Here is a 21,896-nt window from a genome sequence, read left to right as displayed (position 1 = left end):
TTCTCTCTTTTCGTTGGCTCCGCCTTCGGGTGGTGAGGGGACTGTTTGAAATGGGTAAACTAGATCTGAGTCTGGCCTCTACCATTTACTGTCCAGTGACCCTGGGCAAGTTACTTTTTTTTAAGGTTTGTTTTATTTTTACAAGGCAATGGGGTTAAGTGACTTGCCCAAGGCCACACAGCTAGGTCATAATTAAGTGTCGGAGGTCGGATTTAACTCAGGTACTCCTGACTCCAGGGCCGGTGCTCTATCCACTGTGGCACCTAGCCGCCCGGCAATTTACTTTCAATAACCAGTGAACCTTTCCAGACTAAAAGTCCCACACAAGGGCCAGACTTGGAGTGAGGAAAGAACTAAAGTTGAATTCATGACTGCACAAAGGCAAATCTTTTGACCTCTCACAACCTCAGTTTTCTCACCTGTAAAGTGGAAATAATGTTTTCATATTGCTTAATTTGTATGTAGATAGAGGGGTGAAATTTAGGAAAACTCATTGTGTTTACTCTTGGAAAAGAACAGTGGCCGGCTGACTTCTGTTATGTCAAAATACCTTAATTGTGTGTGTGTGTGGGGAAATCCCCAGGTATTGGGTTTTTGTAACTTTGTAACTTTTGTAACAGGGCAGTTAGGTGCTGCAGTGGACAAGAGTGCCAAATGATCTGAGTTCAAATCTAGCCTCAGATACTTACTAGCCATATGACCCTGGGCAAGTCCCTTCACCCTGTTTGTCTTAGTTTCCTCCTCTGCCAAATGAACTGGAGAAGGAATGGCAAAGCACTTCAGTATCTTTGCCTAGAAAAATCCCAGATGGGGTCACAAAAGAGTTGAACACAATTGAAAAATGCTTGAACAACAAATTTACAGAATGTGGGACCGGTAAGATTACATTGTCTTGTTATTCGTCTCATTTCTAAGATCTTAGGAACCAAGGATGATAGATTTGTTTAAGGCTCTTAATACTCATTCAATCTGTCCCTTCATTGTCCAGTTGAGTAAACCTCCAGTCATAAATGTAAAGGGGTGGGGGTACCCCAGGACATACAGCAAGAAGCCAGACTAGATCTTGGTACTGGAGCACTTTGCCTCAATGATGCCACAATGATTCCTTCTCCACAGAATGTGCTTCCAATAAAAACAGGTGCAGAATAGAACCTTTCATCAGGAAGATTGCAGGAACACTAGAATAAAGGAAGAAACCTATGGTTAATGATGCTGCGTGGTCACCTCTTAACTCTAAATGTGATTGCCATAATCTGCCAGTGATCATAGGAATATTGCATAGGAAGGTATGCTTTTTACTTGCTGAGGGAGGACCCATTTGAGGAGATATTTGTAGTAGCAGAGATATTGGTGGGGAAGATTAAGAGAAAGTCAGCGAAGTTGGCACCCGGGAGTGCTGGCAACCTTGGGGAGAGCAGTTCCAGTGAAATGATAAGGTCACATCCAAATTGCAGGGGCTGAGGAGTGGGTATAGGGAAGCCCTGTGAGGTCCTGTGGCTCTGGTCTTGGCACAGCCTCCAAAAGCTCTCTTCTACATCCACATTTCCCATCACTCCATCAGTGGAGCCTCCTGCCTCATCCTTCTGGCTCCACGCTGTCCTATTCCCAAATCTTACCCAGCTGCTTCCTGGTCATGGTGCCCCTCTGCTCAGACACTTTCAGTGAGTCCCATTATAGGGAAATTAAAGTTTAAACTCCTTGCCTAACATTCAAGGTCTTTCCCTATCTGATTCTAGCCCAACTTTTCATTCTTTCTGCTCTTTCCTGCTTCCGTTCATTTGTCCATACCACCCCTTCCATAATGAAAGTAAGCTCTTCATCCCCCAACTTACCAGTCTCTTCCCAGTAAAATTCCAACTGAGGTGTACAACAGTGCTGTTCTCCCAGAATGCCCACCTTTGCCGAGGTTGCATTGGATCATACATGTTTGTGGCCTATGTTAACTTACCTAATGAGATCTTGTGAATTGGCCTGGCTCCCACCTCAGGGCAACAGATTTCCTCCTTTCTCTGAACCTAAGGAGAGCTCAGGGGGGGTCCTAGCCATAGGAGCTGACAGCATCCTCCAACAATGATATATGACCATCATATATGGAAGGTTAATCTATATGGAATGGGCATAGGGCAGTAGGGACACTGAGCCAAGCAATCCCAGGGTGTTAAAGGTTTAAAAAAAAGTTTTGTTGACCTGAAATGGAACCAATAAAGAGATGGCATCTGGCCACTTAACCTCTTTTGCTAAAGTTCATTGGATTCTTCAAGTGTTTTATTTTAAACTCTCATCATTCAGGGTTATGATTTTTATTTACTAACCCAAAGGCAGGAGCCCTAGGCAACCCTGCAGTCACTGAGCTTCCATATGAACAAGTGATGGGAGATGGTGGCGGGGGGGGGGGTGGAGAGCAGAGAAAGAGTGGGGACGCATCTGGAAATGAAACAGATTTGAGTCTGAAAGGTTTTATTGGAAGCAATAAATAATTTTTAAAGTTACAAGAAAGCCCTTGACAACCTCTTTTAAACTCAACTCAAATGAAGCTCAGCTCCCCACTGCACATGGGCACCCTTTGAAAAACTAAGCTTGGATTTCCATCCCCCCCCCAAATACTTAATAAAATTTGGTGTGTCACCCTTATATCTGAGCACGGAATGCAATTTTCTGCTCCACTGGGTTTATCTATGCTTTGTCGTTGGCAGCAAAGCAGATTTCTAATTTTCCCCCCGCAAATATCTACCTTCATCTTAAAGGAACGAGCAGAGAGTAAATGTTCTATTTGGTTTTTAATTAGACGCCTTCTCTAGGTTTAAATCAGCATTTTGCGGTTATTGTTCCTTCATCTTGATTTGTTTCTGTCAATTTGACAACAAACCTGGGCAGGCACAAATCTTTGGTCCCAATCCTCCTGCCCCCATTTGAAAGCTGCTAACACTGGCATCAAAAATAATTTAGAAGAGGACGGCAGGTTAGCAAGAAACGTGACATAGAATTTCTCATGCCTGGAGGGACATCCTTCAGTTAAAACAAGTATGGTCTGAAATTAAATCTTTCAATCAAAGTTGAAAACATCTTTTTTTTTTTTTTTTGCTGGTGAGTTAGGCAGCATTCTTCCTTCACCCCCCCTCCATTTCTCTCTTCCCCCCAACCATCTAATCTCTGCTCTCTCCCTTCTCTCTGTTTCTGGGTTTGCCTTTCTCCAAATTACCAACTTTAATTTGTAATTAGTGTCTAGTTCCTCAGGAATCTTTTTAATTAGGAAAATGTGCTCACTGGTTTGATGGAATTGGATTACTTGGGCTTATTGGAATGGCTCTTTTGAGTGACAGCTTTCAATCAACATTCAGGCTTTTAACAAAGTTTGTTGTCATTGAGGCTCTAACCCTGGGATTTTATCAATCTCTAGTTCCCTGGTGAGCAAACCTCCTCTCCAGCACTCTAGTCTTGGAAAGTTGCCTGAGATTTAGAGGAGTTATAGGACTTGCTGAGAATCCCCAAGGCACTCACCACAAAGTGGTCCAACAAATTTCTTACCACTACACTCTGCTTGCTGTGTAATCATTCAATCATGTCTGAATTCCTTGGGACCCTGTCAACACCAATACTGTCCAATCATTTTTCTTGGCAAAGATCCTGGAGGGGTTTTCAAGTTCCTTCTTCAGCAGCTCATTTTACAGATGAGGGAACTGAGGCAAAGAGGGTTAAGTCACTTGCCCAGGGTCACACAGCTAGGAAGTGTCTGAGACCAGATTTTGGCTCAAGTTAAGCCTTTAACTTCACACCTAGCACTCTACCCACTGAGTCATTTGGTTGCTTTCAACTCTCTACCACCCTACACTTTGTTAATTATATTTTTGTGGACTCATGATATCACCTAGGCATCTCAAACTTAACATATCTCAAACAGAACTCATTATCTACCCCATACACAGGGACCTCGGATTCATCCCTTCTCCAAAGTCCACCACTACAACTACTTCTACTGAGGGGACTATCCTCCTTTCAGTTCCCCATATTCCTCTTGCCATTGCTTCTAACCCCAATGGAATCTTTCCCACCCAAACTCTACTCTCCATTCATATGGTCTCTTCTCCAAGCCCTTTCATCTGGACCACTGTAGTATTCCATGTTTGCCATCCCTGTACCTTGTATCTCCTCCAATTCATCCTCTGCAGACCTGTCAAGTTAATATTTCTTAAATAGCCCCCTGCTCTTACTGTTCCCTTCTTCTTTAGGATTTACTTTACATTTACTCATTTTTTAAAAAAGATTAGCAAAGCATTTTAGGACTCTCACTTAGCTCTTCAGTCTAATTTCAAATAACACATCTTCCTGTACATTCTGCTACCTACAAGAAGGGGGAGTGGTGCATGCAGGAAGGATGAGAGGATATATTTTAATATTCTCTTTGATAAACACCAGCATTTTTAATACTTAAATATGGTGCTCTCTGTAGCACATAAAGACATATTTTGTGATAAATGAGGTCTCAAAGTCTCTTGAAGCTTGAAAGTGAAAGGCCCATCCCCCAAAAGAGTTGGGCATAGGGGAGATGGAAACTGTCATATAAAGACAAAGAGTCAGATATGGAGGCAAGAACTGGGTTTGAACCTTGGCTCTGTCACTTACTTGGCAGAAGTGAATTCACCTTTCTGGACCTCAGTTTCCTCATCTATAAGAAGTGAAGATTAGAGCAGTCATTTCTAAGTTCCTTCCTCACTACTATCATCCACTGATCATAGGGGATTGCCACCTATTCAGGTCAACAAGCCAAAATGAAAGGAAACAGGTTATTCACAGAGAATTCTCTTTTTCTATGGAATGCTACCCAACACAATGAGGCTTCTGTAAATGATACTCTGTTGTAGTGTCTTTCATCTATGATAGGAGCTAGGACAGGTGAGTTCAGCAGAATGTAATGAGTAGACAGTATAGATCTGACAGGCAATCCTGCAAGATGTGCCTGTATCCAGACACCACGGTTACAAACCTCATTTGTGAGTACTTGCTCTGCATTCACCGGGAGACAGAGGTAGTCCTTCGGTCCTTGCCCAAGATACAAAATGCTTTGTCTCAGCTCAGGGGCTGCCCCATTTTCAACAGAGAAAATAAATGTCAATGCAATGCTAGTACATCTTAAAAGATGCAATTTCATCTCTGCATGGAAGAGTGAGAGTCTATGCTCTTATCTTGACTAGAAATTTCACAATTCAGTCCTCTTATAAGCTAAAGTTAGTAGATATGATCTCAGTCATTCAGGGGAGACTTGGGTTCAAATCTTTTTCTTACAGTTGCTAACAACATGGCCCCTGGGCAAAGCACAACCTCTTTGAACCTTGGTTTTCTCATCTACAAAACAGGAATGGCAATAATAGTACCTATGTCCTAGGATTGCTATATGGAGCAAATGAAATTATGCATGTAAAATCCTTTGCAAGCCTAAACTCAGAAGTACAATGCAGTAATTTGGATTTTAATTATTAAAAAACAATGACATATGGATAAAGCCCATTTGTTAAATGTCACTAGGAAGTATACATTTATGCCAGTGGAATTGATTTTTATTCATAGTTTTAGGTGGATATTAAAGAGGTTGAATAGCTTCTCTCAAGAGTATTCCTTAATGGTTCAATGCTACTTTGGAAAGTTATAGTTGATTGCCTCGGGGATCTGTGCTTTACTCTTTGGCCTTCATTTTTTTTTTTTTTTGGTAAATGCAGAGATTTGGAAAAAAGCTTTGCAGGTGATCTAAATAAAGTTGGATGGGGCAGCTAAGCCTCTAGAAGACAGAGGATCTAAAAACGATTAAGTTGACTCTAATAAGCTATTTAATGGGGAGGAATTTGAAGTCTTAGGCTTAGGTTTGAGAAACTAACAAGATGAGGAAAAATTGTTAAAGTAGTTAATCTGAAAAAAAAATGGGGGTTTTAGTGAACCATGAGTTGAATGAACACTGGTGTGAAATGGTGGCTAAGAAAGCTAATGAGATCTTAGACCACTTTGGGAGGCATTGGCTTTAGGAATAAGAAGGTGATAGTCTATTATCTTCTGTCTTGGTCAGCCATATACAGAGTTTGATAGATTTCTGAGTACCACATCTCTTATTAATAAGCAAGAAAACACATCTCTTTCCAGAGAAGAGTCAGCCGAGAGCTCAAAGCTACTGCCATATGAACATGAGGTAGAAGAAGTGGGATGTTTAACCCAAAGAAGGAAAGTTGAGAGTGGGGAGTGGGAGTAGAACTTGAGAACCATCTTGAAATATTTGAAGGACTATTAGATAGAAGGTTTCAAATTAACCATTTTGGCTCCAGAAGGCAAGAGTAGGAGCTAGCAGCTGGTGCTGAGAGCCCTTTCAAAGTGGGATGGAGGAAAGGGGCTTCCCTTTACTTTGGGAATCTTCAAGTGAAGACTGGTGGAGCACTCATTGGCTTTGTTGTAAAGCTACATCTTGGAGCAGAGGCTCTCTGAGGTTCCCTCCAGCTTGAGCTCCCAAGGCTATTGATAATCCAGTTCTTCAGCACACTATGTCCTCTACTTTCCAGTCCAAATGATATATTTGCTATTCCATGTTCCGACTTTATTCTTCTTTATACCCTTCCTAAACACTATTGGCTTTCTTGCTTTTTCTCACACTTGCTGTTCCAGCCCCAGTGGCCATGTCTTTTGTCAGGTTGTGCTCCATTCCTTGAATGCTCCTCCTTCTTCACTCTGCCTCTGCTAATCTCTAGCTTCTTTCAAAGTCCAGTTCAGATAGCACCAGCTCAATAATAATAATAATAATAATAACATTTCTATAGTCCTGTGTTCCACATACTACCCTAAGCACTTTATGGTTATCTCATTTGATCCCCCAAGAGCAATTTAAGGGAAGTGTTATTTTCTCCCTTTTATACATGAGGAAACTAAGGCAAATAGAGTGAAATGATTTGCCCAGGGTCATGCAGTTAGTATCTGAGACTGGATTTGAACTCAGATCTTCCTGGCTTCATCCTGTTCCAATATGTGGCAAATATCCTGGTAATTCCCATTTGCTAGTGCCATCACTTCCTCACTCATCTTTGTAGGCATTTCTCCGCACTCCCACTCCTGTAGCATGGAAGCTTCTCAAAGCCAGACACTGTTTTGTCTTTATCCTTGTTTTCACAGAGCATATAGTTGTTGTAGAGTCATTCAGTTGTATCTTACTCTTTGTGATTTGTGGACCGTAGCCCCCCGATGTTATAGTTGGGGTTTTCTTGGCAAAGATACTGAGGTGGTTTGCCATTTCTTTCTGCAGTGGGTTAAGGCAAACAGAGGTCAAGTGACTTGCCCAGGGTCACGCAGTAAATTTCTTCTTGACTCCAGGCCCACTGTTCTGTACACTATGGCAACACCTAACTGGTACTTAGCCAAAGAGTCAGGAAGACCTGAGTTCAAATATGACCTCAAATACTTCACATTTGCTATCTGTGTGACCTTGGGCAAGTCACTTAACCCTCACAAACCTCACATCCAGGGCTATCTCCAGTCATCTTGATCCACATCTGACCACTGTACCTAGATGGTTCCAGAGAAGAAAGTAAGGCTGATGACTTAGCAAAGCCCCCTCACCCAAATCCAGTCCACATGCTTGTCCTGGCATCCCCTCCTTGATGTCCTGATCTTCCTCGAGAACGAAGGACAAACAATAGCTGGCATTTCACCAATTTCAATTCCCAGACTAGAGCATTATATACATGCTTCTTAAATGTTTCCAACATATACTTTCCTATACCAAGATTTCTAGTACGTTCTCTCCTCTAATCTGATATGTATATATTCTTTGTTTTGAATTTCAGATGTGACATTCATCCATGAAGGAAATAAAACTTTCTTGGATAACCTCGTCAATTTTGAGAAACTGGTACGTAAGCCCCCAAACCAAAATCCAAAGTCCTTCCCACTGGGAGGGCAGCATGTGTTTTCCTTTCTAGGCTCTTGGTCTATAGGATTCCCTTTCATTCAGGTTCTGGGCCACCCAAGTAGTATCATCAGACAAAAACAAATCCAAGAGCAGATCTATCCATGAGATTCTACTAACATTAAGGTGGCTTTTGGTTCACAAAAATGGAATCAAAGTGGATTAACTTTGGCATTAATGAACTAGAAATGATAAATCCTTGGGGCTGGGGTGGAAACTGGACACTTTTACTGTTTTATGAACATCCCCTCCTCTCTATTCCCAAAGCCCTTAACAACTAAGTAGATTCTTAGAGCATTTCTGTAGCCACCCAAAGGGATACCTTCATTCTCTGTATCATTTGTTATGGCGGTAGCTGGGAAAAGGGAGGAAACAAGTGCCTCTCTTATTCTGGGGAAACTGGAGAACTTCTTTATTAGTAAAAGCTAGGGAACTTTTATTCATTCATTCAATTCACATTGCTTAAATGCCTACTATGTATAAGAGAACTTAGAATTTTGGCACCCGGGTCAGTTTTCCTTAAATTAGGAATTAGCCTTGTCTGGACAGTTAATGTATTTGTATAATTCTCAAAGTGACTTGTCATCAGTGAAGCATTCTAAGCCTCAAGTGAAGGAAGCTCCAGGCCTTCATACCCTGTATTAGAGAAAAGCTGACAGGGTAGAGTGGATAGGGCCCTGGCCCTGTCTCACACATTTAGCAGTGGTGGGAGCCTAGTCAGTCTGGGCTTAAAAATAGGATTTCTGAAGATTTTCTTAGGAACAAAATCTCCAAGACATGAGATAAATCTTTTTTACTTTAGAAAGAGGTTAAGAATTTCAAAAACTCTTTTCTTGTTTTCTAGAAAGAGGAAAAAAAGGTACATTTGGTATGAAATGCTTTGATACTGTTTGCCTTATAGGGTAACATCTTTCATTTCTGCACAGCAGGTCTTAGAGAGATTCCCAACCAAGCATGAGTTAAAGGACTTAGGTCCTTCTGGTGCTAGGACCTGCCCCTTAATCCCATATACTTCACTGTCTTTCCCCTAATTATTGTCTCTCTTCTATAAGAGAAGACTAAGGCTGACAGGCTTAGGTGACTTACTCATAATCACACAGCTAATATACAGAAGAGGTAGAGCTTAAACCTCAGTTTCCCTGACTCTAAAGCCTCACCTTTCTATCCACCACAATGTACCTCTGTCATTATCCCCGTTTTACAAATGAGGAACATGAGAATATTCAATTGGATGACTGACCTGCCCATAATAGTATCAGAGCCCAGATTCAAAGCCATGCTCAGCTCTCGTTCCACTTGGTTGGAAACCTCCCAATGTTTGTACCCAAACAGTCTCTCATTTTTCATTTGTATATTTGTTTATCACAAAGCCTCTTTGAAATCATGTCATAAAACAAATATCTTTTCCCAGCAGCATAATACGATAATTAGGCACTATATTAGTAACCTAGTCTTTGACTCAACTAAATCATAGGTACAATCAACAGGGCATCATAACAACCATGCTGCAAAGAGGCATATGATGCCGTGTTCATTTAAAACACAAAATTATGCTTCAACTCTTTCAGATGAGTGAATGTCAAACCTTTGCTTATGTATTCTACATGGAGCCCTAGCGCACTCTAAGTGATATAGAGACACATTTTCAAAAACCCATCCTAAATTTAACCTATTCAAAGCAAGTAGGCTATTATCCAGGAGTTTACATATTCTAAAATAAATGTTCAACATTTTCAATAGCCTGGCCTGCCTTAGACTTCAGAAAGGCTTTGAGATGATTTGTTTAGATCAAGTTTCTAAAATTGTTTTTAATATCCCAATGAGTTCCCTCTTAACAAGTCTCCATGTGATAAGCAGAGACATTCAGAATTTACTCATTTGCTTTTTTTCCCTCTTCCTTTTCCTCATCCTCTACTTCCATTCATTCTCTCTCTTCTCCTTCTCACTTTTCTCCATCATGAAATGATTATTCCCTGATCCAGGAAACAGAGACAAACTACTCGGGTGCCCATTCCTTTCTGGAAGTCCATGTGAGCATTTCTCTCACTAACTCAAACTCCTTGCTCATTGAGAGTAAATCATCTTCTATTTATTGTAGGAATTACTGCCAAGAGTAAAGGACAATGAGCAAGATTTTCAAAATTATTTGTGACTTTAGCTTCAAATAGACCTACTTTCAGACAATATTTTAAGACTGTGGCAGGGCTCAGCATGTCATAGGGTCTTGAGCTAACATCCTTTCCAAAAGAAAGACAGAAAGGATCTTTACAATTGAATTTATTAGTGCTTAATTTTCAGTTAAGACTTTTAGCTTTATCTTGAAGGTCACATATACACCCATAATTCTGCAGCTTCTTTCTGATACTGCCTCACCAATCATTGGGGGGGGGGGGCAGCCAATATCTCATAATCCAGTCCTTTAATTCCAATGCCTCCCAAATCTCAGAATTTGGCAAGCTAGTCTACTCCAGTTGGTATTGTGTCCACATCCTTACCTTTAAAACCAGAGCTAAACTGCAATTTCCTCTTAGTAGATAATGAAGGTAGAACAAGGCCTTCTTTTTCCATTTCCTTCTCATTCCCCAATATTCAAAGCATTATCTTTCCTCATATCTTCTTCTCTATCCTGCTCCTTGAGGAAAACACAAGTTATAAATCTGGATTCAGATTTCAGTACCTCAGACAGTGCTATCCCAGAGGATAGGTAGTCCACAATATTCATCAACTTGGCGCCATAGTAAAAAAAAAAAAAAGAGGAAACCGTGCTTGGGAAAATGAGTCAGATGAAGGAAGGAAATTGAATAATACACTCTCAAATAGGAGTTAGGTACAGCTTCCTTTAGAAACCTAATATAGGCTACCGGTGAGGTGCCTTCCATGTCTCTTTCCATGTTTGAGAAATAAGTAACAAATAGTTGTTTGTACAATTAAAATAAATAAGATGAAAATAAAGATTGCCACCCTTGTCATCATCAACCAATTCTCTTCATTAGTCCTGAGAATCAGACCCCATTTTTGTTTCCCCAACCTTTTAAAGGATGAAATAGCCAGTAAGGCAAGTCAAGAAATAATTTCCTACCCTGCTTTTGTTAGAGAGAAAATGCTCCAGAGCATGTATGTCTGGGTCATGAAAGACCTCTGCCTCTTCAATGCCATGCCTATTCTTCTACGTCTTTCTGTCCAGGGAGTCTGTAGCACACTCAGTTTACAGTCTTGTTTCTATTTAACTCCTTTTCTATTTATCCGAATGCTTTCCCTTATTTATTCCTGTGTTTCCTAGATTTTTACATAGGATTATAGGATTATATCTTCACAATATAAAACACTTCTTGCTCACCTGGCCATATACTGTTTTTTTTAACCCATTTTGGTCCTTTTGAATCAGCTGCTCTTTCCAGACTCCCATCAAAAATGCATGTTTCATTGCATAAGTGTCAATGATGTTTAGGAGGTTAAATTTGCCTCTTTCCATATAGATCTCATTTGTCTTGTCAGCTAAATGGTTGGTATTTTGATTCCTGGTTTCTTCCTTGGCATTTGTCTTCTGTGATCTTCTGGGTACTTCAGCTCCATGTATTAGCCCAACATAGTTTTGTCCATCCCTTTCTTTTTAGAGAAGACTTCGAACTGATAGTCTACTGTATCCACAGTTCTGTACTTCATATATTGATAATGACACCCAAAAAAACCATCTGAGGAAAAAAATGGAAAAGTTTTGGTCATTTAGGGAGACAATAGTCTCAGAAGAAGAACTATGTGATGAAAGTGGCATTGAAGGATTCTTCTGGTAATTCTATGTGGGATGAATGGTGACAGAGGGAGATGTCTTCCACTGCTGTTTAGTGCTGAGGTCCTAGAATGTCTAATACTGAAGAATGGGCAATCAGCTAATCAGAAAGTTGTTCACATGGCAGGAAGATGTAGCTTAAGGTTCATCTTAGGTGCCCTTTACTCCTTGGTGGTCTCTGAATCTCTCTCCCTCCCACCCGTAGACTTTTAGCTCCTTGTTTCTGGATGGTTTGGTTCTGTCTCCTTCTCCCTGGTGCCAGGCTAGAGCTGGATATGGATTCAATGCTTGGGGGGGATTAGGATGAGCATCTGGCCATTCATTTATGTAATTTTCCTTTGTTTCCTCAGCACATGATTGCAGATACCGTCCGGTCCCTGAGACACTGCCGGAATAACCAGTTTGGTGAGTGATCCCAGTCTTACCTGGCAGTGTAGGCAGTCTATTGCCCAGGGTTCTGTGTGGTGGGCATGACATGTGTTTCTGGCAATGATGTGAAGCTTAGTCCCATTCATACATTGTGAGGTAGAAGGAGGGGGTGGGGCAGTCACCCATGTCCATTTCTCCTTTCCTTCTGCCCATGTCTTATTATTTCTGGTTGGTCTACTCTAATCAGTAAAAGTATCCAGGCCTAGACCATGGGATGCAGGTGGATTGGCTTTCCATCAGTCCATGCAGCAAGGCAAGCACTGAACAGAGCCATTCTATTGGGTCCAGGATTAAGTCAGGCAAAGCAAATGGACTGGATTACATTGGAGACACTGAGCAATCCTTCCAGTGGATGATATCAAGTTATTGTCTGTCTCAAACTCCCATTTTTTTAATCATCAATTTTTCTTCTAATGTTCCATGATATTCAAGGAACAGTGTGATCTCCCCAGAATCCAATTTGCAAGTGACTCCAAGGGCACTGGAGAGATATATGGAATGGGGGCAGGGAACATATTAGCAATGACTTGCATGCAAAAAAAAAAGGGCAGAAAGGCATCCTCAGAGCCACACATGATGAGAAAAAGAGCTGGCACTATCATGAAGCAGAGGTAACAGATGGACAGCCTGGGGAAAGCAGTTGTCCCCTCTGAGAGAGTCAGGCTACCAGCCAACCACTCACACAGTCAGCAGGCATTTATTTATTAAGTGATTCCTATGTACCACTCATTGTGCATCCTGGGGAGATCCTTTAGGGAGGATTGACAGATAGGCATGACCAAGTGAAGCTGGGGAGGAGAATGGGTGAAAAGTGCTTGGGGATTATGTGTCCCCATGGACGGGATTATGGACCCATTGAAATACCAAAAGGGTCAATGAGAGAAGGCGCAATGGATTGTAACTATGGTGTGGGAGCTCAGACTCCCAAGAAGAAGGTGATTAAAAACAAAACCCAGAATACTGAGCCTTTTCCTTTAGTAGCAAATTTTTCTGGGATGCCTTCCTTCCATTTATCTACCTTCTAGAATACTTTGCTTTCTTCAGAATTAAGCTTAGAAATTCTGACAGAGTGTGGTATCAGAGTGCTGCACTTTGGAGATAGGAAAACCTGAGATTGAATTCCTCTTAGATCCTTTATAGTATTGTGACCTGGGTATTTTTGGCATAGATGGATAGATACAGATAGATAGATGATAGAAAGGTAGCTAGCTCGACAGACAGACAGATAGATAGATAGATAGATAGATAGATAGATAGATAGATAGATAGATAGACTAACAGACAAATGGATGGATGGATGGATGGATGGATGGATGGATGGATGGATGGATGGATGGATGGATGAATAGGTGAATGGAAAGAGAGATGGATGAATAGATGGGTAGCTGAATGGAGAGACAGACATCTGTGTACATGTTTACAATATGTATGTGATGTATATGGAGATATATATTCATATAAATATATATTTATACATTTTATTATATAGAATTATATATTTATTAATAAATATTATATATTTATATAAATATAAAATTGTGTTTGTGGATGTGGATGTGGATGTGGATATAGTGAGACATAGATAGATAAAAATTCCTCCTCCTATTCCCTCCCCCTGGTTGGTTTACTGGAAGCTTTTTCAAGAAGAGATGTCAGGGTATGGTGGGCAAAGAATCCTTATTCTGAAGGTGGAATTACTGGTCTCTAATTCCAGCCTTACCCCTCAGTACTTGAGTGATTCTGGGCAAGTCTCTTGCCCTTTCTAAGCTATATCAATAAATGAAGACACTTAGACTACAGTTCAAAACCCAGTTCTGCCACTCCCACCCTGGTGGTGCCCTGAAGAAATCATTTAGGTTCCCTGGACCTCCATTTCCTCATGTACAAAATATGAGGATTATATTGAATCATAGTTTTTGGGGGGTTTCTGGATCCTTTTAGCCATCTAATGAAGGCTATGGGCCTTTGTGAAGATCATGACTTTAAAATTCATAAAAATAAAAGACACAGGATTCCTAAGGAAGCCAATTATATTGAAATACAAGTATCAAAATCAATTTTTTTAAAGGTGATCCCATTTCCCGAAGCCCTGCTTAGGTAGACTCTCACATCTATCCCATCTCTAATCCCATTGTGATTATTTATATATGTACTGTATATTTTAAATGGAACATCTCCTCTGAGCCAGATCATATGGTAGGAACCAAACTAAAATAATAACACCCCCTCCCCCACCCTCAAAGAGCTAACATTAGTATTCAGAATATCAAATTTGGTTTTGGAGTAATTATTGCCATTATCATTCCATGTTTTTCACCAGCATTTTATCAGACAATCGAGTGGCCCGGATTACATGAATGTAATCGCCACGGTAACGCTTGGTTCTACTCTGAAATTGACATTTTAGAAGCAGCTCATGCAAATATTCCCAGAGGACCAGCTCCCCCGCCCCCAGCTAAACTCATGTGGATGTGAAGCAAATTTACTGAATATTTATTAGAGTATGATAGGCAGGCTTCTTTTCTATTAGGCTTAGTTATTTAGTCTTTAACAACAGGGATCGTTTTTTCTCTTTGGCTATTTGAGTCTGACTAAGGGGACTGGGAAAAAAAAAGGCCAAAGGAAATTAAACATGATACATGGTTGGCCAGAAGCCCCCATTTATAAATGAAGCACACCAGCCTCAGATGTCTCCAAGGGTTAGAAAATAATAACGAAATTCTCTTTTTAGCATCATATTTTCTTCCGTGGTGTCTATGGAGAAAATCTCCAAATTCTATCCAGACGCTTGCTTCATTTTGACAGTAATTTCACTGTTTGTTATTGTCAAAACAAGAGGGACTGTGAATCATTTTCATTCCGTATATTAGTCCTTTTTTGTTGCTGTTCCCATGAAGTTTTGTTTTCAATAAAGACAAGAATTCGAAGTCATTTGTGAACTCCAAGCCCCAAATTGTCTTCTCCCAATATTATCCTTACCACACTTCTTGCCTTAAGTGGGGATATTTACGCAAACAAAATGGGACTAACATTAAAAAATAATAATTTCCCAGTACCAGTTGGCAAAAAGCCTCACACAGATCACTCACAGATAACAGGCATTCTTTTTCTAGAAAGATAATACTCAGACCTGAGCTTCTCACTTCTCTCGCTGAACTCCATCTTCCTCACTGTCAACATTAGGAACAAGCTAAGATGCAAGACTAGCACCATGGACATTTCAATATCCATATATCTGTATATAATATATGTGTCTGTGTATGTATGCACACATATACATATATTAATAATTATATAATTGTATATAATATAATTATATTCTAGGTTATGTAATTTATATGATCATTGTATGGTAGATGTAATAATGGCATGATATAGCTATGTCTATAGATATATGAATATATATGTATATGGGCAGCTAGATGGCAAAGTGAATAGACTTTAAATCTGGCCTCAGACACTTGGCAGCTGTGTGACCATGGGCAAATCACCTTTTACTTCCTGTTCCCTCATATATAAAATGAGCTGGAGCAGGAAATGGCAAACTGCTCCAGTATCTTTGCCAAGAAAACCCCCCAATGGGGACATGACCAATTTACTCAATAGCCACCACAAATATATGAGTATAGACATGGCATACCATCATTATCAACGTCTCTTCTATTCTTTTGACCCCAATATTTTATCTGTAAAATGAATTGGCTGGACCAGACATTCTCTAAGGTTCTAGTTTCCAATACAAGATCCAAAGAAGCTTGGTTCATGATGATTTATGTATAGCTTGTCCTGGCTTCATATACACACATGTATATGTTGGTATTGCAAATCTTCCACAAAGTAGCTATTTAATAAGTAAAATTTATGCATGTATGAGAAGAGAATCCAAGTGGTTCCAAGCTTTGAGGTCAGGGCCCTTTCCTCTATAGAGCACTGCTGCTCCTCCTCCTCCCACCCTTGGGCATCATTGACTCTTGCCTAGTCTACTAACTCCGAATAACCAAGAAAGGAAAGATTTTTCTCTCTAAGCCGAGACAGCAGCCCTCCACTTGGAGGAAGATAATCTTTCTGATGATCAAGGTCACCCTTGCAAGCAAATGTTGTTGTTGGTTGCCCTTCAGTCTTGAAGAGAACCATGTTATCAGGGAGGTGATGCAGTGACATGCACGTGAATTGGGTTTGCGTGAAGGGGTGTTGTGCACAGTCCCCAGTCTCACTTTCTTCTCCAGAGGCATTTGGGTCCAATGGCCAGATATGAGTCAGGATGACTAGAGTTGGTCTTTGATGTGAGACAATCGGGGTGACTTGCCCAAGGTCACACAATTAGAAAGTGTCAAATGTCTGAGACCTAATTTAAACCAGGTTCTCTTGCCTCCAGGACCAGTGTCTCATCACTGCACAACGTAGCTGCCCCTAAAAGCCAATAGCATAGGGGACAGAGAGTACAGGACTCAGAGGCAGGAGGACCTGAGTTAAAATCTTGCCTTAGATACTTACTGACTGTGACCCTGGAGAAGTCATTTCCCCTCATTTGCCTCAGTTTCCTCATATGTAAAATGAGAAGATTGGATTGATCGATTTCTAAAATCTATAAGCCTGTAATTGAGGCTTTTGCCATCACCCAGAGAGGTTTTCAAAACTCTTAAGAAACTTATCTTTGTTTCTTTTTCTTCCCCTCACCTACTTTCTGAGATTAGGCGGTGAAGTGTCTCCCAAAGACCATCAAGAGCTTAGATCCTACGTTCACCACCTGCATGTCATCGACAACCAGCAGGTGCTGTTTGAACTTTCCCACCGGATTGAACCAAGGGCGTGAGCACACACTCATGCTGTGGCAGCCAGGCGGGCAGACCCTGGGGACGGCAGCACTTTGGATTAAGGGAATGTCGATGCCAAGCATGTGGCTTTCCTCCTGAAAATGGATTTGCTGAGTTTTATCAGTCACTCCCCGGATGCCCGCCTGTGGGCAAGTCAACCAGCATGAGAAGGAGCGGTGGCAGCCTTCGGATGAAGAGGAGGATGGCACTGGGGTTCTCCCTGGGCAACTGGAGCTGGAGAGGAAGAGGACATAGCCACCTGCAATCGGAGCAGCAGAGTTCATTGTGATAGTATCACTGGTCCAGTAGCTTTTCACTTTAATTTGTGTGCCAGTGTTAAAATAATCCTATGCCATGTCCTGATGGGACAAAACATTTCAACCAGAAAGCACTGACCTTGGGGAGTGATGGAAATTTCTCAGACACCTTGGAATGTACTTCTCAGTGGATCTTACAGTGTTGCTTAAGAGGCAGTCTGGTTTCCTAGCTAGAGTCAGGAAGACTTGTGTTCAAGTCCCATCATTGACACACCATAGTTGTGAGACCCTGGGCAAATCCTTTCCCTTGACTGGGTCCCTGGTTAAGACTAGAAGTTACAGACCAGATGGGAACTCCCACCCTGATCCAGTTTAAAAAATATTGCTTTTTTTCCAAGACCTTGAAAAAAAAAAGTCATATCATTTTCCCTTTTCTGACTCTCCATGGGACCAAGAATGAAAACACACACATGTTTGCATACATATAACTGTTAAAAGAAACCTGGGAAGGGCAATCTCCACCATTCCTGCTTACATTCGGAAGGTTGCAATTTCCAGACACCCACTTTAAAAAAAACACAACAAAACCTGTGATCATTTAAAGATTCACACTTAGGGATGAAATCATTTTCTGCACAGCTGGCTAATTTAATGAAAATTATTTGGACCAATTAGGCAAATTATGCCAAATTGCGTCTCCCATAAGGGCGGCATTGTTAATGATTGTCTTTAAAAAAAAAACCCTGCACTCAGTATAATTTCTGAGGAATTTTTCACACATCTAAAAGAAACATGGTCCACTCATGTGTGTGCTCTTAGAGCTCTTTGAAAGTCACCAACCACCTGGAAATTAGTACAGTCTGAGTACTTGTCCCTGCCACTGTCATGTATATGCTGGGACCTGGGCGTAATATCCTTGCCTGCAGAATGAGATATTACTGCTCCCTCCTAGAACAATATAGGGACAAATGAGAGAGGAGATAGATTAAAGGTGAGGACTTAACATGAGGGTTGCTATGATTTTAGTACATGAAAACAAGTTTGGACTTAAGAGTGCAATAAGCATGGCCACTTTTGGTTAGTTGAATTGTCATAGCTTCCCCCAAAACACTGAAAACACACAGGATCTCCACATGGGAAAAGCCATCAAGGATCATTTGGTCCAATCTGGTCTAAGCAGGAATACTCTCTTGCTTTCTCATTTGTCTTGATTTTATCAAAGCTCCAAATCATTGCAACTCATTTTATTTTCATTTTCTTCAGTTCCTTTGTCAGGTTTTCAAGGAGCACAGTTTTACATATCAATAGTTCAGTTTCTCCATGTTGTATCAATCAGTCTATTTAAATGACATGGATTCAGTGCAGGGTTAATATCAGAATGATCTGGGTTCGAATTCTATCATTTTGTGACCTTGGCTGAGTCATTTAACCTTTCTGTGCCTCAGGTGATTCCCTGGGTCTTTTCTATAGAGATGAATTGCAATTTGTATCCTTGGAGGACTTTTTCATACTGGGAGCAGAAATCACAGCTCCTTTGGCTATTTGTGTTTTCACTAGGGTTTTCAAATTACAACCTTCTTACAATCTGGGTGCCCTTAAGCAACACTTTGATTTCAATTCATTAAAATCATATTCATCTTTGTTGCCAGAAATATTTGAAATATTTCTAGACATAATTACAACCCTGTTTCCTGAGGTTCAGGAAAGAACATACCTGTTTGTGACTATATATACATATATGCATGTGTATATTTACATTGTGTGTATATGAATACTATAGATTGCCTTATAACACATATTGTATATAACATATATAACACATGTTATATGTAATATATGAGAGATCCACACAAAGAAATATGTGGAAAAATATTAGTAGACCTTTAAGAGAATGGATCTGTCCTGGCATAGAAAATTTCATCTTTTTTTTAAAAATCATTCATAGTCATAGATGGGAGGCAATAGTGACCCTCTCTTCAATGGGTCTGGAAGATGCGCTCATAAGCGTGGTGCTGCTAGGTGGATACAATGGAGAGCAGTAGGAGAAGGTCATTTCATGACAGCACCAAAAAGAACTCAGTCTTGGTGGTGACAGTCAATACTTCCACCATTTTCTTCTAGGAAATGTGACTTACCTTAGGCAACATCTGGCATATTTTATTTGTATTTCTGTGACCTGAAAGAACAAACTGGCTGATATAACTTTCAATTGCATTTGGAAGGTGAGAGAAGCAAGCCAGGGGAAACCCAGATTTTTTTAAATCCTAAAACTTCACATTTTTGCCAATTAAAAGTATAAATAGACTTGATCTGTTTCAGCCATAATACCACTTTATTGTTCCTTGGCAGACTCAAGCCATGGTGAGATCTGATTGGAATACCTTTTCTGATCCCTGACAGATGCAAAACATTATAATGTGGCAGAGGAAGGGAATGTGGTCAATGGGAAGAGGTGACTTGCTGGGGCAAAGAAACATTCCCAGTCATTCTCTTGTCCTTGTCATGGCCCTCCTCTTTCTCTCAAGACCCAAGGCTTGAGGGACCCAGCACAGACTTAATAACATCTTTCTCATCTTTGTCTTCCAGATTTTTCCTAGTATTTAATTCTAACCTAAGAGAATGGAAAGCTTATAAAGATCAATAGGTTCAAAGAGTTTCTTGGATAATAGCTACATCCCAAGAATGAAAATGACAGCGTCCAGCTCCCATACCAGAACTTTTTAATAATTTGCACCAGCCAACAGCCCCCAATCTCTCCTTATGAGCCTGTCATGTTCTCCTTCTGGGTCTCAGCTCCTTTACTTCGAAAAGGAAGGTGGTAAAGTGCATAGCCCCTGAGGTCCTTCCATTTGTAAAGTTCTAAATTTCAGGGAAGGGAGCCACTGCAGAGCTCTAGTGAGCTCCCCTTAAGGATCCTTCCAATAATAAGCAGATGGCCATCTGCTATGGAAGGGATTCCTCAACTGGGTGGGAATTGGGACCAAGATCTGAGACTCAAGGGCCTCTTCTGCAGTTCTGTACTCAGGACTTCCTAATTAGAACTTGGGCCTTTCCCTGTGGACCCTCCCTGTTAAGAAAGAACTTCTACAAACTCTTGTGTGTCCCTGGATTCCCTGGCACGCCAGTAAATTAGATGGTGTCAGAAGTGAGTCCGGTACAGGACACCAGACATGGACCCCTGTGAATAGGCAACAATATCGAAACACCTTTTGCTCTTCACAGGCAAACTCAAAACTAGTTAGAATTGTTATTTGCTCTACTGTAGTCACCAAGAACTTCTGGGAAGGACTATCAGGAGTCTCTTCCCTGAAAACAGGACTAATAAGGGATATCATTGCCCCAATCACAGTTTAAGCAGGAGAAGTCAATTTAGAGCCAGTCTGGCTGTGATGATTTCGGTTAAAAAAAAAAAAACTGAGTGGAGAATGGAAGAAGAGCTGAAATTGCTTAGAGTTTCTGCCTGGGTCACCACATGTGGAAATGTGTCCATCTATCAGCTACCATTAGGATTGTCACCAGATGCTGTAAATTGCTAACCTTGGTCTTTTGAAATCGCACAACAGATCGTGTGTGTGTGTGTGTGTGTGTGTGTGTGTGTGTGTGTGAGAGAGAGAGAGAGAGAGAGAGAGAGAGAGAGAGAGGAGAAATTGGCCAAAGTGTTCAAATAGAAAGGCTAAGAACACCAAGGTTCTTGTGCCATTGCCTGAGAAGGGTTTGTTATAACAACTTTAGATACTTCTACAACATGTCCTTAGAATTTCAGCTCACATTTAGCTAGTGAGCAATGTGCTTAAAACAAGTGGCCAAAAAAAAAAGTTTAAAAAAATTGCCAAAAAGCAAGAAAAAAAAGTACTACTGTTCAAAACCAAGCTGTATATAATTAACTTTTTTTTAGCAGAGAATAATATTTATTTGCATAGACTATTTATTGTATTGGGATTACCCTGTTGTTGTACCAAGATAAAAATCTTGCCTTGATGGTATCTTTAATTGGGACTGCTATGAACACTGTTGACTTGCATTAACCATAAAAAGATAGAAACCCCGCAATCAGGGATGTCTACCGAACTTCTCAGGGACTACGGTCAGTAGTTATCCACTCTCCGAAGCACTGGTAGATATGAAACAGTTTGTTGATTTACCAGAATCCCCAGCAACAGTGTTCCCCTTCCTCTCCTCCCGCTTGTGGGCTCTGTAAATATCGTAGTGTTGCATATTTATAAAAGCTAGTGAGCAATAATTTATATGTAAAAATGGCCAAGCAATATAAGATTAAAGCTTGTATAAGTGACTGTGATCTTAGATGGTATTTTCAAGTGTTTTTTTTAAACTACTTTCCAAAATATATGACTATTAAAGACTCGTGGATTTGTTTCCTTCTTGCTCTTTCCTGGCCGTCATGGCCATCAAATTATTCCTTTGCTTCCACTATACTCTGCCCAGGAGGCAGGAATACCACTTTGACATAAGACTTAGTGAAAAGAAGAGTATGGCTGATTGTTCGCCATCAGAAAAATCCAGTTTTGGATAGGTTCCATTTTGTTCTCAGGAGGCAGAGGTGTATTTCATAGATTAAAGGCAAATGAATCCTTCCCGTTTGCATTTTTCTTCTTATTCCCTTCTGGCTATACCTCCCCTTCATTTTTTTTAACTGATCCCTTTTTTTTCCTCTCCCC

General features: G+C 40.6%; 1 protein-coding gene and 1 long non-coding RNA gene across 4 annotated transcripts in view; one reads left to right on the top strand and one right to left on the bottom strand.

Annotated features, from left to right (window-relative positions):
• Window positions 1-21,522, top strand: part of RAPGEF5 (Rap guanine nucleotide exchange factor 5) — a 135,607-nt gene extending 114,085 nt beyond the window's left edge. For both annotated transcript variants that reach the window (XM_074195455.1, XM_074195454.1), the window contains 3 exons: window positions 7,812-7,876; window positions 12,071-12,125; window positions 16,844-21,522. In XM_074195455.1, coding sequence (XP_074051556.1) covers window positions 7,812-7,876; window positions 12,071-12,125; window positions 16,844-16,962 — 239 coding nt within the window. In that variant the 3' untranslated portion in view covers window positions 16,963-21,522. The remainder of the gene's footprint in view (window positions 1-7,811; window positions 7,877-12,070; window positions 12,126-16,843) is intronic.
• Window positions 843-12,194, bottom strand: LOC141494359 (uncharacterized). Of its 2 annotated transcripts, XR_012470417.1 has the most exons (4): window positions 12,146-12,187; window positions 11,271-11,625; window positions 10,429-10,565; window positions 843-1,178 (listed from the first exon to the last, which is right to left on the bottom strand). It is a non-coding gene; the product is annotated as an uncharacterized LOC141494359 (long non-coding RNA). The 2 variants fall into 2 exon arrangements; XR_012470416.1 differs by having other exon boundaries at window positions 11,271-12,194.
• Window positions 21,523-21,896: the final 374 nt, after the last annotated feature.

The sequence above is a fragment of the Macrotis lagotis genome, chromosome 7 (genome assembly GCF_037893015.1).
Source record: "Macrotis lagotis isolate mMagLag1 chromosome 7, bilby.v1.9.chrom.fasta, whole genome shotgun sequence".
Lineage (NCBI taxonomy): Eukaryota > Metazoa > Chordata > Mammalia > Peramelemorphia > Peramelidae > Macrotis > Macrotis lagotis.
Note: the sequence above shows the minus strand (reverse complement) of the source record. Positions and strands in the feature narration are given on the sequence as shown.